At 38.1% G+C, this 16,407-nt stretch overlaps 1 protein-coding gene across 4 annotated transcripts in view; it reads right to left on the bottom strand.

Annotated features, from left to right (window-relative positions):
- The window catches only part of ADAM7 (ADAM metallopeptidase domain 7), a 55,685-nt gene that overhangs the window by 18,875 nt on the left and 20,403 nt on the right, over positions 1–16,407 (bottom strand). For all 4 annotated transcript variants that reach the window (XM_070794938.1, XM_070794940.1, XM_070794937.1 and 1 more), the window contains 8 exons: positions 15,987–16,058; positions 12,697–12,866; positions 8,386–8,470; positions 6,628–6,758; positions 4,908–5,082; positions 3,350–3,439; positions 2,094–2,289; positions 1,320–1,422 (listed from right to left, as the gene is read on the bottom strand). In XM_070794938.1, coding sequence (XP_070651039.1) covers positions 1,320–1,422; positions 2,094–2,289; positions 3,350–3,439; positions 4,908–5,082; positions 6,628–6,758; positions 8,386–8,470; positions 12,697–12,866; positions 15,987–16,058 — 1,022 coding nt within the window. The remainder of the gene's footprint in view (positions 1–1,319; positions 1,423–2,093; positions 2,290–3,349; positions 3,440–4,907; positions 5,083–6,627; positions 6,759–8,385; positions 8,471–12,696; positions 12,867–15,986; positions 16,059–16,407) is intronic.

Here is a 16,407-nt window from a genome sequence, read left to right as displayed (position 1 = left end):
AGAATTGATGCTTTTGAACTGTGGTGTTGAAGAAGACTCTTGAGAGTCCCTTGGACGGGTAGGAGATCCATCTAGTCCATCCTAAAGGAAATCAATCCTGAATATTCACTGGAAGGACTGATGCTGAAGCTGAAACTCCAATACTTTGGCCACCTGATGCAAAGAACTGACTCATTTGAAAAGACCCTGATGCTGGGAAAGATTAATGGTAGGAGGAAAAGGGAACGACAGAGGATGAGATGGTTTGATGGCATCACCGACTCAGTGGCCATGAGTTTGAGTAAACTCTGGGAGATGGTGATGCACAGGGAAGCCTGGCATGCTGCAGCCCATGGTGTCACAAAAATTGGAAGACGACTGAGCGACTGAAGTGAACTGACTGAACTTGAGTCAGGACAGTAAATTTTTTTCTTTCTTGCATAGAGCACATCAGTTGATTCTCATTTTAAAAAATCTATAAGATTGCTATAATATAACCCCCTTTTCACAGATGATGTAACAGTTGGAAATAAAGCAAATTAAGAGACTGCCCATTTTTAGAAGTGTATTTAGAAGCAAAGTTGAACTTGACTCTAAGTTTTTATCATTGCATTCAGTACAGATCCTGTTCGGGAGAATACAGAAACCATGTCGTACATCAGAAACAAACCCAGAAGATGGGTTTAGCACATGTGTTTTAGAAATTAGATCTAATATTCAATCTCCCATTCTGTCTTCAGTGTCAGTGTCTATCATTCTTTCTTCTAATGACTTTCCTTCTTTCTTTTTCTTTTCCCCTTTTCTACCTATTTCCCCCTTCTTCTCTTTCTTTCTATCTCTTTCTCTCTTTTTTGTGGTTTCTTCCCCTCCTTTTCTTTCTAAGAATCTTAAATCTTTCCCATCCTTCTTCCTTGTATTCCATGATTTTCAGTTACAAAATACAGAACATAAAAACCAGTTAATTCCATCAGGAATGTGTGCTCTCTCCCTTCTTGCTCCCCTTTCTTTTACAAAAGCAAAAATTTTAGTTGCTCAGTCATGTCCAACTCTTTGCCACCCCATGGACTGTAGCCCACCAGTCTCCTCTGTCTGTGGAATTCTCCAAGAAATAATTCTGGAGTAGGTCACAATCCCTACTCCACAGGATCTTTCTGACCCAGGGATCAAACCCAGATCACCTGCATTGCTTGCAGATTCTTTACCACTTGAGCCACCAGGGAAGCCCTCTCTTCCTAATCCCCTGAGTGAAAAAGAGAGACTGTCGGCTATTGGAATAAAAGCTGTTCTGATTTTGCAAAATGCTTTGAGAGGGCACATGCTTTTCCTCACAATGTACTTACTTTTCTTCACAAGGAATTAAAATGCGTCCCTTGTTTTTGCAGTATCCAAATTTATTTCCAATTGTATTCATCTTGTAGCAAATATCAGAACTGGCTTTCGCTTCTGGGATCCAAAGCAGTATGATAAAAGTAAAACAATGACAACATGAATGTGACAAATCATAAATGCCTTACTTTTCTAATATCATTGAAATTTCATTATCACTTACATAGTAGTGAAACAGAATGGGATAAATAAATAATTTTAAAACTATCTTATTGCCTCAGGAGGATATTTTAGGAAAGAATGCAGATATAAAAAAGAAACAAACATACCTTAACCCACATACTTAGATAGTTAATGTGTGTGTGTGTGTGTGTGTGTGTGTGTGTGTGCGTGTGCCTTCTCAGTTGCTCAATTGTGTCTGACACTTTGCCACTCCATGGACCATAGCCCGCCAGGCTCCTCTGCCCATGGGATTCTCCAGGCAAGAATACTGGAGTGGGTTGCCATTTCCTCCTCCATGGAATCTTCCCAACCCAGGGATTGAACCTGTGTCTCTTACATCTCCTGCATTGACAGGTGGCTTCTTTACCACCGAGCCACCTGGGAAGCCAGTCAATTAATATTAGAGGTAAAATCAATGAATATTAAAGGTTTTATTTAGAAAGGTGCCAGGTCATATCTTCCATAAATGACATTATCTCCAATCTTGCCCCCAAATTCCTAAAGGACAGTAACAGAGAAATAGCAGCTATTATCTTTATCCATCATTCACTATCACTGTCTCTTACCATGATCAAACAATTCAGAGCACTGATCATCCTGGGTGGGACAGTTCCCCATGAAGCAGTAGCCTTTTGCGTTCTTGCAAGGAAATCCATTTACTTGGAATTGGTCCTTAGGACACCCCGAAGAGTGGCCAGTGCACCTCTCAGGAAAATCACATTCAGTTCTTGCTGGCCTGCATATAGACCCTGCTTTTTTCATCTGTGGAAGAAAAATGAAGAGATTGATTTTTGGGCATCCTTAGGCAGGCAAGGAAGGGTTAGTTGGTAGGAGGAAGTAAGTAGGTTGACCCATTTAATTTAAAAGAAGTTTTAAGGATGGGTCATGAGATCATGATTTCCTTCTCCTTTCCACTGAGAATTACTATCTTTATTGGCTTGTATATAATTTTAGGAATGACAAGCTGGTGGTATTGAAATTTGGTATTAGAACAGCCTTGGGGCAGAGTTAGAATGGTTATAAAATGGGGAAATGCGCTTGTGTTCTTCTCATCTTGCCTTCTTCATTCCTTCGTCCCTCTCCCCCAGCCCACCATACACAGAAAACTGGGAACCCCTGACTCTAATGAGAAATCTCCACCACTCCCAAGAAATCAGATCTTTTCAGAAGAAACTAATATATAATAGTTTATATATATATATAAAGCCAGCATATATATATATATATATGCTGGCTTTCATTTAGGGAGGGCATGACATGGGAATATTCTCCATTTAGTCATTCAATACGTATTTGATTGTGCTGGAGAGATTTGAAGATGAATTAAACACACTTCCTTTCCTTTTTAAGTTCATGATCCAGTAGCATTAAGGAAGAGTCAGTGAATGCTTGGACAGAAGCATTTGGGTTTCTGGTAATCTTTCCTAGGGATCTATCTCTAGGTACTAGTTACTATCGCTTTCCAATTCCAGTATAACTGTTTTCGCTGTTAGTTCACTGCAGTTGGGGTGCCATTTTCCCCCTCAGCTAAGGTGAAATCGGCTAGTAGTCATTGAAAAAAGACCAAAAATAATGTTGGTTGTGTGACTCCACTTCTAAAATTCTAAGCAATGCTTACCCACTTCTCCACTTCCCAAACCACAGCACAGATCAGGGTTTAAAAGTCAGAGCATTTCAGAAGAGGCTCTATTGAGTACCAGCATATCTGGCTGCAATCTGGGATTGGTAATGTAAGGTCACCCAGTGATCAGACAACTCTTTGGTTCTATGTATGCTTAATAAACTGAAAATAGAGAAACCCAGTCCTAGCAAAGTCTCTTACCTGGCAAGATTCACAGCATTCTCCTTCAGCACAAGTGAACCCTGGCTTCAACATACATTTGCGTGCATCACAACAAGGATTAGTGCAGTCCTGGCAATTATCAGAAATGAAAGATCAGAAGTGCTTTGTACTTTGGCTCCTGTTTAAAGAGTTCATTTACTGTGTTTCTGTGGAACTTAGCCTTAGTTGTTTTTCAGAGTTCAATTTAAATGCATGGTCCTTGACTATGATATGTGTATAAAGGCTACTGCTTACAGCTAGTGTTTGGGACTTTTACTTTGTTTCCTTCCCTTGGAGCTGTTCAGTCCTCCACAAGCCCAAAGTTTGTGACCATTTTGGCACCAGGGGCCAGTTTTATAGAAGACACTTTTTCTATGGACTGAGAGTTTGAGGGATGGTTTCAGGATGATTTAAGTGCATTATATTTATTATACCTCCGATGATACGATGGGAGGCAGAGCTCAGGTGGTAACGTGAACAATGGGAGCGGCTGTAAATACAAATGAAGCTTTGCTCACTCTTGCACTGCTCACCTGCTGATGTGCAGACCAGTTCCTAACAGGCTACAGACTGGTCCATGGCCTGAATTAGGAACCCCAAAGTAAGGTATTTCAAGTGGTAGAATGAAGCTGTAGCAATATTCCAAACAATGCACATGGGCAAAAGCATCAGTTTCCGAAGTTAAGATTTTCTTCACATTTAATCCTAGACATTTGAAAACTAGAAGCTGTCACCTCTGGACCTGTCACAGTCTCCACTCTGATCATGGAGTCTCTTTGTGGCCATCTTACTACACTTCTTTTGAATTGTGCAATGTCTACAGAATAGCTACTAAACATGTGGTCCTTGGACTTCCAGCATCATCACAATGTTACAGGTTGGTAGGAATAGGATCTCATTTCTACTCCAGACATACTGAATCAGAGTCCACATTCTAACAACATGCCGGGGTGACTGATGAGCACTTGATAATGTGAGAAGTCATTATCTAGGGCACATATCTATATGATGAGCTCTTGAAAGAAAGAGCTTCTATGTAGGAGAAAAGCAGATTAAGAATTAATTTAAAATATGTCTGCAAGGCTTACTCTAAATGTTCCAGAGACTGCTATAAATCTGTGTACATTTGGAAGGTTTCTGCTCAATTAAACTTTCTAATAATGTGAACTGGTCAACAGGGATATAGACTAGTGTCATAAGGCCTTGAATCAAACTCAACTGACTGTGAGGGATTTTGTAGAACAAATCCTACTGTGCAAGAGAGATTGGACTTAAGGAGACCTATGGGCCCTTCGCACTAGAAGAGCCAATTAGCATATAAACCAGGCTAATGAGATGCTTTGGACCTGAGGCAACATCACTATACACAGTTCACGACTTGGGAAGAAGCTTTGCAAAGAGGCTACCCAACAGCATGTTTCCAATTCTTCTTTTTTTTTAAAACATACTTGTTGAAGCTTTACAAGGATTACCATGGTTGACTAATGGCTACATCCCTGCCTAGGTTCTAGCTGAGTTGACACTTTGTAAATTGAAAGACAGCATCATTTGCAAATACCTGAAGAAGGCCACAATCACACTCCTCTCCATCATCCAACCTGTTGTTTCCACAATATGGGTAATCAGAAAAGTTGTCAGAAAATGGAACATTGAACATGCATGTTAGACTGTAATCCTTGAGAAATTGCTGGTACTGGGTTTTGCTGCATTTACTGAATTTCAGTGCAGGAATGCTAGAGATAGGACAAGTTAAAAATAAAGATTAATCATATCAATGCATAGTGGTAGAACAGCTGTGAAAATTCTATGAAGAAATGAGAACAAAAAACAAAGAGAGGACTGCTCTGGTGGTCCAGTAGTTGGGAGTCTGCCTGCCAGTGCAGGGGACGTGGGTTCGATCCCTGATCCAGGAATATTCCACATACCTCAGGGCAACAAAGTCCATGCGCCACAACTACTGAACCCATGCTCTAGAGCCTGTACACCACAAGAAGAGAAGCCACTGCAGTGAGAAGCCCATGCACCACACCTAGAGAGTAGTCCCCGCTCCTCTCAGCTAGAGAAAAGCCCACACGCAGCAACCAAGACCCAGAGCAGCCAAAACAAAACAAATAGAAATGATGGACTCAAAGTCCATTTACCTTTCTTATTCTTGCCTTACTATTACAGCAGAGCAGTAACGGGGCTCTTTATTATATGAAATGTCTTTTTGAAATACAGCCAACGCAGGCTAGTTTAGTGAAAATATTCAGACTATATATCTTCCAGAATATGCTTCCTGAAGCCTGTGTGCATACGTGCTAAGTCACTTCAGCTCTGTTCACCTCTGTGACCCTATGGATTGTAGCCCACCAGGCTTCTCTGTCCATGGAATTTTCCAGGCAAGAATACTGGAGTGGGTTGCCATGCCTTCCTCTGGGGAATTTTCCCAACCCAGGTATTGAACCCACGTCTCTTGTGTTTGCTGCATTGGTAGGCAGGCTCTTTACCACTAGTCCTACCTGGGAAGCACCCTGAAGCCTACATCTAGGCCAATTGTATCTGCTGTTTCCATGTCACTTCTTATTGTTCCACTTGAAATAATCTATATTTTTGTCTGTCATGTATGCAAGATTACTAGCTTCTCAGTACAGGGTCTGAATCATATTCAAGTTTTTAAAAAAATAAGCACTAGCTAACAGGATACCTGGCAAAAATTGTTCTCTATAACATTTCTTGAAGCAATTTATTTTCGTAAACTTCCTAGGAATGTGATATACTTCTTTTCAAAATGAAACTCACCTCCCTTCTATCTTCCTCTGGTTTTGAGTCCCTGCTTATTATTATTGATACAATGATTAACTACAGATGGATTTTTAAAGACATTTGAGAGGGATGGTGTGTTTCCCTCCCAAATATTACTAATTATGTAGATAATGATGTAAAATTAGATATCAGTTACTAAGTTCTTATCTAGGATATATTAGGAAAATTCCAGATAATAACCATAGTGCTACTTATTCAGTTGTGACCCCATAGACTACAGCCCACCATGCTCCTCCTGTCCATGGGATTCTCCAGGCAAGAATACTAGAGGGGGTTGCCATTCCCTTTTCCAGGGGATCTTACTGACCCAGGGATCAAACCTGGGCCACCTGCATTGTAGACAGATTCTTTACCCTCCAAGCCACCAAGGAAACCATAGCCATATAATAACCATATAACCCTGTAACACTGAGTTTTAATCAAAGTCATTCCTCCAATATTGAAATATTTTCTCTATATTGTTGGAATCTCACCTTCCACCACTGTTCATCACACATTTTTCCAAATCACAGGTACACGGGTAATCATCATGACTCATCCCAAGGTTATGCCCCAACTGGTGTGCCATTCTGCTCGCAATTGCATTGAGGTCAGGTAAAAGATCCTGAGGCCAAAAAAGTCTTGCATTAGAAACTTCTATAAAATAGCACACTACAGTACATAAGCTTTGAAGTAGTCGCTAAGATCTCGTTTCTAGCTTCTGGCTAATTAGTATCTTATCTGAGAGATTATGAACTTAATTAACTTCCATTCTTGCACCTTAATTTCCTCACTTATATAATGAAGTTGGACAAAACCTTTTTATGGTCTCTAACATTTGTAATTTTTTTGTGTGTGAAGCAATACTCATTATTGATTTTATATAGACTCATTCTTACAAATAGCTCAAACTTATTAATTAACCTCCTAACAATAAAATAAACATTATTGATTATCTCCTGTTACTAGATATTCAAAGGGCATAAAAATAAAAATATGTGAGTTTAGGGTTTTCAATTTATAATCTCACATTAGGCAATAATGTGATACAATCATGAGGAGGGAGTTACTACTGTGAAAAGAGTCAGAAGATCAGTAATGGAAAATCAAAGGCAGCATTGATTGCTATCACTGTTCTTAGTTCTACTTTATATTTTAATTTCTGTGTTAGTGGAAAATTTTAATTTCTGAAGAGGGGTGGGATATCAGGTTACTATAAAGGAAAAACCCCCCTAATTCGGTAATTTCGTCTTACCCATATGACATTTAAAATGTATCCTGGATGGGCTATAATGTCATAATTGGAGTGCACAGCCTATATTAGGTTAATTTGACTCTATTATACAAAATTTTATTTCTGAAATACTATAGGCAAAATCATAATCATAAAAAGAACCATGGGAATGAAAAATCAGGTAGTCATCTTAATAAGTACTAGCTTTTAAGTTCAAGGTCTTACAAGACTGTCTTGAGCATAGCAACAGCTAGGTAAAGACAGGAAATCAACTTTGACATTTTAAAGCTTATCTTAGGGTTACTTGGACAGAATTTACTGGAAGCCTAGTGACTTGGGAAGGGATCAGGTAAACAAGGGGTGTTGGCAGTTTGTAGGTGGTAGGCTTGCTAAAATTGAATGGTAAGGCCATATAGATAAGATATTTGAAGTAGTTTATACATTTTCTGAATAAAAGCAGTTATGTTCACTTGCTAAACCAGCCATCAAGTTTTATGTACATCACATGTACTTATAAATAACTATATGTAAAAGGCAAAAGAGCTTTCCTAGTCTTTGCATGTTAATTCATATATTAACATAAGTACTGAATGCTCTTTTCATACGTAAGAACCATTAAGTAGGTTTATACCATTAATAGGAGTTTGACAGAAAGTTGCGGCTGAAATCTTCAGATTTCATATTTGACTTTGTAAAAAAATAGAAATATATACCAAAATTCTATCAGTGTGATTATTTTTATCATGCTAGAGAAGGTTTCAAAGGCAGGAGGAATCATCCAAAATCCAATGTTCTTTTAGATTCTGAAAAACACTGGTTTATCTTCATTATGTATCTATAGTTTTTATAATACATTTCCCACTTAAAAAAGAAACACGACAGCTTCATCATGACATATTTTGATGGGAATGTATGATAAGATGCATACGTGGTTCTTTTCAATAGAACACAGAAAATTACAGTAATTTAAGGTAAACTTTCTAATTAAGTAATGTAACATAAATAAAACACAGCTCACCTTAACAACACTGGAGGAATAATAGGGCAGGCACATCCCCCCTGGATAGGAAGTTCCATGTGCCTGTGTGTAGAGCCACTTTCCACTATGAACAAGACACAAATAAACCCATAGTTCAATTAACACAAAGACTGAAGTGAAGTGAACCCCCAGTGCTAGTACCCTGGCACATGAAAACTGCCTTTTCTTTTTCCTGGAGTTCTGGAATGGAGGATGACCTTAGTTGATATCAAGCTCATTTTAAACCTGTGGCATTTTAGAGGCATTGAGAAAGTCAATGTAATCTTGAAATTAAATCATAAAAATGCCCTTTCCAAAAAAAATAATAATAAGGTCAGAGTCCATTTGACTTAACTTTAGTTTGCCCTACACTCAACTTTGGTTAAGGTCACTTAAAAGACCGGAATATTTAAAAGGGTTCAGAGGGGAAAATGCAACATAGTGAACAGACTCAACACCATGATTAGTTTGCTGTGCTTGAAAATTAAAACAAAAATAATTAACCATACAAACTCATAGAGAATTTGATAACTATTATCAGATATTTAAAAACACATGTCATGTAAAAAAGGCCTATTCCTGGATTGTCTAAAAATACAGATGTAGATGCATATACTAAAGGGACCCAAATCTGATATGCTTTCAAGAAGAACATTTAGAGTTTTACCACTCTAAAAAGAACTATCATAAGTTGGAGGGCCATTCTTAGAGTATAATAAAGTGAAAGTAAAAGTCACTCAGTCATGTCCAACTGTTTGCTATGCCATGGACTATACAGTCCATGGAATTCTCCAGGCCACAATACTGGAGTGGGTAGCTGTTACTTCTCCTGGGGACCCTCCCCACCCAGGGATTGAACCCAGGTTTCCTGAATTGCAGGCGGATTCTTTACCGTCTGAGCCACCAAGGAAACTCAGAGTATAATACAGAGAGTTCAAATACAAGAAATGTTGTCAGGTCAGGTGACCACTCTCAATCTTCAAATTTTTTCATCAAGAAGAGATGTTATTTTTCTGTCTTCACTACTGAAATATTTATCTCCTTATATTTAAAAGTCTTAGTATTTGACTTTGCATCTTGGAAGAATTTAGGATTCTGATCTTTCTAGACTCTGGGGATCTTGAGATAATATCAGCTATGGAGATGAAACACCAGAGAAAGCACCATCTGGATTCTAACTTAGCTCATTGTCACTGAAAACCAAGTCACAGCATGATAATGTCATATATGGTATCCAATCACTTCTAGATCTATGTGAATATAGAAGGAAGACATATAAGAAACCCAACACATAAGAAGTTCCAAATATGATGCTCAGTTAAATATTTAGCATTCCCCTCCCCATATTCCTATTTGTAGACATACTATTAGCGTGTGAAGCTACTGCTCAGAATAAGAGACATTCGTGGAAGTAAAAGTTTGTCTACGTAAAGCAAATTAATATTCCTAGACTAACTTATTATGTATTTTAAGACATACATACATGGATTAGGCAAAGGGGCTAGTCTTGCCTGCTATGAAGGTCAGGATGATATTTTAGTTTACCCCCTATGATTTTGGGACATAGCAGTACATGAATGTGTGAAACTAAACCAGATACAATTATTCCCCTGGAGCTATGTGTTACAGCCATTGTGATACCAGAAATGATATCTGGAGTTCTGGTTTGCTCATCAATCTGCCAAATGACTAGACCTGAGCTCCGATTATGGGCCTTGCAAGCCTCATAGTTCTGAGCTCAGACTGAAAGTTAACATTGAGATAATGCTGTTGTTATTGTTGTTCAGTCACCAAGTCGTGTCTGAGTCTTTGTGACCCCATGGACTATAGCACGCTAGACTTCCCTGTCCTTCACTATTTCCTGGAGTTTGCTCAAACATATGTCCTTTGAGTCAATGATGCCATCCAATCATCTCATCCTTTGTTGCCCCCATCTCCTCCTGTCCTCCCAGAATCAGGGTCTTTTCCAATGAGTCAGCTCTTTGCATCAGGTGGCCAAAGTATTGGAGTTTTAGCTTCAGCATCAGTCCTTCCAACATTCATGGTTAATTTCCTTTAGAATTGACTGGTTTGATCTTCTTTCAGTCCAAGGGACTCTCAAGAGTCTTTTCCAAGACTGCAATTCAAAAGCATCAATTCTTTGGCACTCAGCCTTCTTTATGATCCAACTCTCACATCCTTACATGACTACTGGAAAAACTATAGCTTTGACTATACACAGTTTTGACTATACACTAAAACTAGGCAAAGTGATGTCTCTAGTTTTTAATACACTGTCTAGATTTGTCATAGCTTTCCTTCCAAGGAGGAAATGTCTTTTAATTTCATGGCTGCAGTCACTGTCCACAGTTATTTGGAAATCCAAGAAAAGAAAATATGCTGCTGCTTTCACTTTTTCCCCACTACTTGCCATGAAGTGATAGGATCAGATGCCATAATCTTTCTCTTTGAATGCTGAGTTTTAAGCCAGCTTTTTAACTCTCCTCTTTCACCCTTATCAAGAGGCTCTTTAGTTTCTCTTCACTTTCTGCCATTAGAGTGGTATCATTCTCATATCTGGGCTTCCAGGTGATATGAGTGGTAAAGAAGCCACTTGCCAATTCAGGAGACCTAAGAGATGTAGATTCTATCCCTGGGTCAAGAAGATCACCTCGAGGAGGGCAAGGTGACACACTCCATTATTCTTGCCTGGAGAATCCTGTGGATAGAGGAGGAGCCTGATAGGCTACAGTCCACAAGGTAGCAAAGAACTGGACACAACTGAAGCAACTTAGCACACGTACACATCTGCATATCTGAAGTTGTTGATATTTCTCCTGGAAATCTTGATTCCAGCTTGTGATTCATCCAGCCTGGTATTTGGCATGATATACTCTGCATGTGACAGACAGGGAGACAATACATAGCTTTGTTGTACTCCTTTCCCAATTTTGAACTAGTCAGTTGTTCCATGTAAGGTTCTGACTGTTGCTTCTTGACTTGAATACAGGTTTCACTGGAGACAGGCAAGGTGGGCTGGTATTTCTACCTCTTTTAGAATTTTTCACAATCTGTTGTGATCCATACAGTGTATTCAATGAAGAAGAAGTAGATGTTTTTCTGGAATTCCCTTGCTTTCTCTATGATCCAATGGGTGTTGACAATTTGATCTCTGGTTCCTCTGCCTTTTCTAAATCCAGCCTATATATCTGGAATCTCTCTGTTCATATACTGCTAAAACCTAGCTTGAAGGATTTTGAGCATAATCTTAACAGCATGTGAAATGAGCACAACTGTTCAGTAATTTTGGAAAAGGCAATGGCGCCCCACTCCAGTACTCTTGCCTGGAAAATCCCATAGACGGAAGAGCCTGGCAGGCTGCAGTCCATGGGCTCGCTAAGAGTCAGACATGACTGAGTGACTTCACTTTCACTTTTAACTTTCATGCATTGGAGAAGGAAATGGCAACCCACTCCAGTGCTCTTGCCTGGAGAATCCCAGGGACAGGGGAGCCTGGTGGGTTGCCGTCTATGGGGTCACACAGAGTCGGACACGACTGAAGTGACTTAGCAGTAGCAGCAGTATGGTAATTTGAACATTCTTTGAAATTGCCTCTTTGGGATTGAAATGAAAACTGACGTTTTCCAGTCCTGTGACCACTGCTGAGTTTTCCAAATTTACTGCCATATTGAATGCAACACTTCAACAGCATCATCTTTTAGGATTTGAAATAGCTCAGCTGGAATTCCATCACCTCCACTAGCTTTGTTTGTAGTAATGCTTCCTAAGGCCCGTTTGACGTCACACTCCAGGATGCCTGACTCTAGTTGAGTGATCACACCATCATGGTTATCTGGGTCATGAAGACCTTTTTTTGCATAGTTCTTCTGTGTATTCTTGCCACCTCTTCTTAATCTCTGCTGCTTCTGTTAGGTTCTTATTGTTTTCTGTCCTTTATCATACTTATCCTTTCACGAAATGTTCCCTTGATATTTCCAATTTTCTTGAAGAAATCTCTAGAAAGTGTATTGGTGGGCTGTTTTGTAGGCCTTAGGAGAAATACTGGGATTATAGATAGACTAAATAGGTAAAGCTGGTATCACCCTTATATAGTAGCTTTAAGGACATCAAAAGAGATGCTGAAAGACCATTATTAGGAAAAAGATCATTTACAAGGTCACTTGGAAATATTCTATATAACCACACATAATGTTTTATTCCTGTGACTTTTATCCAAAAGTCAACTGCTTTAAAAATATTTTAGTTTATTTGTATTATTTTCTTTTTAAAAATAATCCATCTAATATGCAGAAAAATAGAGCAGTTACATACCTGAGTAACATACTGTGATCAAAATTTTTCCTTTTTTTAAGGATTATTTCTTGCCAAGCTGAAAAACGCAATAAGGTAGTTTCTATGTTTGAATCTACTTCTATTTTGTCTCCATTTGTCCATATTTCAAGGCCAACTAATGTCACATGAATGTTCAAGGTTTTATAAATCTGTTCAAAGGAGAAACAATTTTTCACAATGTCAAATTGCAGAAGGATCCTTTATTGTGACTATATTTCTTTATATTAAAGAAGTAATTTTGATGTGTGTAGTACATAGTCAAAAGTTCAGGCCTCATTTTATAAATAGTTGTATTGAAACAGAATGTGAGGTTGAATCATCAATATTGGGTGAACCACCATGGCCAACCAAGAAACTTGACTAAAAACATCTGATTCTCTTAGAATTATAATTCTGATAGACACTGGGCTCAGGATATGTCTAAAACAAATACATAAATAAAGCTCCAAGATAATACCTGGCCTGAAAACATGAATTTATGAACACTGGCACACAACAGAATGAATATTCCTTATCTGTCTCTCTACTGAGGTCATGAGTTGGTTTGGTAGTAGACTAGAACATTGATATTGCATTGTCTGCAAAGGGATTTGTGCAAAAATGTTCATAACAGCTTCATTCACAGTAGCCCAGATTGGAAACTACTCAAATGAATATCAATGGGAGAATGCGTGAACAAATTGTGATTTCCATACCCTAGAAAACTACCTAGAAATGTCAGAACAAACCACCAATATACACACAGCAACATGAATGCATCTCAGGCATTGTGCTAAGCAAGAGAAGTCAGACACAGACGAGGACACATGGCGTAATTCCATTTGCGTGAAACTCTTAGAGTAGAACTAATCTACAGAGAAATTTTTCAGAAAAGTGGAGAGCCAGATTACTCCTAGGGATACAGGAATTTTGTGGGAAATGGATTCTATTATGGTCATAGGAGTGTGGCTCACATAGATGGGTTCATTATTCAAATTTTTATAGCTAAGATGTGTGCATTTCAAACTATTGAACTTACCACTCTCAAACCTGTAAAATAATAATAAGAAGAAGAATGCATAGTTGTGTATTTCAAAGCATTGAATTTACCTCCCCAAACTTGTAAAAATACAATAATAATAATGCAAGTGGTGGGCATTGGCTAGTGATATTGATAAAGAGTAGAATGATGATAACTGTTGAAATTGGATGATGAATATACAGAGGTTCATTATACTGTTCTGCTTACTTTGTATGTGATTAAAATTTTCTATGAATAAAAAGTTGTAGAAATTAAAAAAGAAAAACAAAAAACAGTAACCTAGGTGTCATGCTTGTGCTCCATGTTTGATTTTTGGAATTACTTTGTTGTGTAAGAAAACTTATTGGAAATTGCTCAAAGCCTCAAAGCAGACAAAAATAGTTGTAGCTCAAGCCTTGTCACCCTTATTCCCATCTGCTTTTGTAAACACATAGTTGGTAGATACTTTGATGCCAGGACAAAAAGAATTTAAGCAAATATTATGAAGATTTTGAGACAAAGAACTATGTGTTAAATCAATTTTATATCTCAAAATAGCCAGTACAAGTCAGTTGAAAGGAGGAGTGGATGATAAACTATAAACACTGAGTTAAGAACTGAAATAGAGAGGTCAACTTGATAATATTCATAGAAGATGTAACTTATTATTAAGAAGTTTAATATTCACATCATTGCTATAACAATAATCGTGTACTAATTTTTCACTTTTTTAATATGACTATATAGAATTTCATGTATTGACACAATAATCATGACTCACGGTCATTTCATAACCATGAAGAACTATGGTTTTCATAAACTCTTATAAAGTTAGATCTTTAGCTAAAACATGGTCTCAAACCTAACTAGATGTCCACTCCTTTGTCTTTTTTGATGAGTTAGGTCCAGTAAGATTTTTTCTTAACGGGTTCTTTGGACTCTCTACCTTCTTGGTTGGACTTCAGGTTCATAAAATTGTAATCAAGTGCAACTGGAAATGATATTTGCCATTCTCTGGATATATTCTCTTCTAGTGAGAAAATATCACTGAACTGAACTGAAAATATTTAGTACTAATTCAGCAATGTGCAACAGTTTGTGGATGGGAACTCAAGGAGAGAGATAGATCTGTGTTATATTTGGATCCATATTAGGGGAGTAATAAAGATAACTGCAAGAAACAGGAGAAGCAGCCTTTGAGATTCCCCCAGAGCAAACCCCCTTCTGGACTGGTGAAAACCCCTAAAAGATGGGCCTAAGAGATGGGCAGACAGAGCTAATAGTCTTCAAGCAAAGTCAGTGATCCTGTTCAGCTAGGAAAGGGGATCAACTTGACTTAAGACAGCTAACAGAGCTTTACCAGTTTCAGAGCTGCTTCTCCTGCTGTTCCCAAGCAGGGAATCTGATTTGCAGCCCTGTTCATTGCTAAATATAGACTTCAATCTGTCTGACCAGGGACCCTCACCATGGAATCTTCATAGCCTATTCAACAGCCCTAGGCCCAGTAGAATTTGAATAGAGATCAGCTCATGACTTCCCCTATGTGCAGAGCAAAACTGGTGGCCTTACTTAACCCAGGAATTCAGTGCACAGTCAGGGCTGGTTCAGGTCCCCAAACATTCTAGTGAAAAACTAGAAACAGATTAGCTGGTGAATGAAAAAAATCACTGAGCTAAAGGGGTGATTTCTACAATGTCTTTTTGGGGGGCCCTCTTTATCCTAGTAAAGGAGCTGGCTAACTCAGAAGGAGTCAGTTTTTAAAAGATGTGTAAAATTCACAGTATTATTTATTTAAAAGGGTTCTAGTTCATTCTAAGTTAGACAAAGTAATCATTTTGCTGCTTTTCATAGAAATATTTCCCCTGATCTCTCTCTCTGAAGACAGATTATATATTAGTGCTTGATAGCCTTTCTGCTATACAATGCAAGGTCATGGAACAGTAATTTCAAAGAATGGGTTTAATTATTCATGGTGGGTAGTCAAGTCTTTGTACACTGCCTTGTAAATTTTGTGCTTAGTAACGAATGTTTGAAACTTATGTAAATATTAAATGTCATTTACTTAGAAAACTTAAAACTTACAGTTGTGGTTCATTTGTTGCTTTGATTTTTTTTTTCCCCCAATGGAATTTTGTTAATTAGCCGCCTTGGTGAATTGTATTTTGGGCTGTATCAGTATCAGGATTACTACAAAAATCCAGCAGAGATCTAGCCTAAAAGTTTCTTTCATTTGTGTTTTTGGCTTGATTCAAACCATGTCAAATCTTACCATGTTGACAAAATTGACCATTCCCCAAACTCGGTTCCTCAGTCTACTGTGAGGTTGACTATTTCTGCGATACTGGAAAAATAGACATTCAATTAACATTCATTAATCATAGAAACTGAATGCAATTTCAACAAAATTATTTCCATCATGGTATATTTCAAAGAAAAAAATTCATTGGCTTTCCTTCCAGTGAGCTGAAAAATCTAGACAACTTATGCAGAAATATACTTTTAATATAAAATAACCAGATATAGCAGTTTCTAAAGGCAGCTTTAACTTGGCACTATTTAAAGGTGTTTCTTTACAACTCTGTTCCCTCCTCACATTACATTATATAGCATTATACCTATTTATTAAGCCAACTGATAACAGTTCTTTAAAGCAGGGGTCCCCAACCCCTGAGATCAAATGCCTGATGATC

This window comes from Bos indicus, chromosome 8, assembly GCF_029378745.1.
Source record: "Bos indicus isolate NIAB-ARS_2022 breed Sahiwal x Tharparkar chromosome 8, NIAB-ARS_B.indTharparkar_mat_pri_1.0, whole genome shotgun sequence".
In the NCBI taxonomy this organism is placed as follows: Eukaryota; Metazoa; Chordata; class Mammalia; order Artiodactyla; family Bovidae; genus Bos; species Bos indicus.
This window is presented reverse-complemented; position numbering and strand designations above follow the sequence as displayed.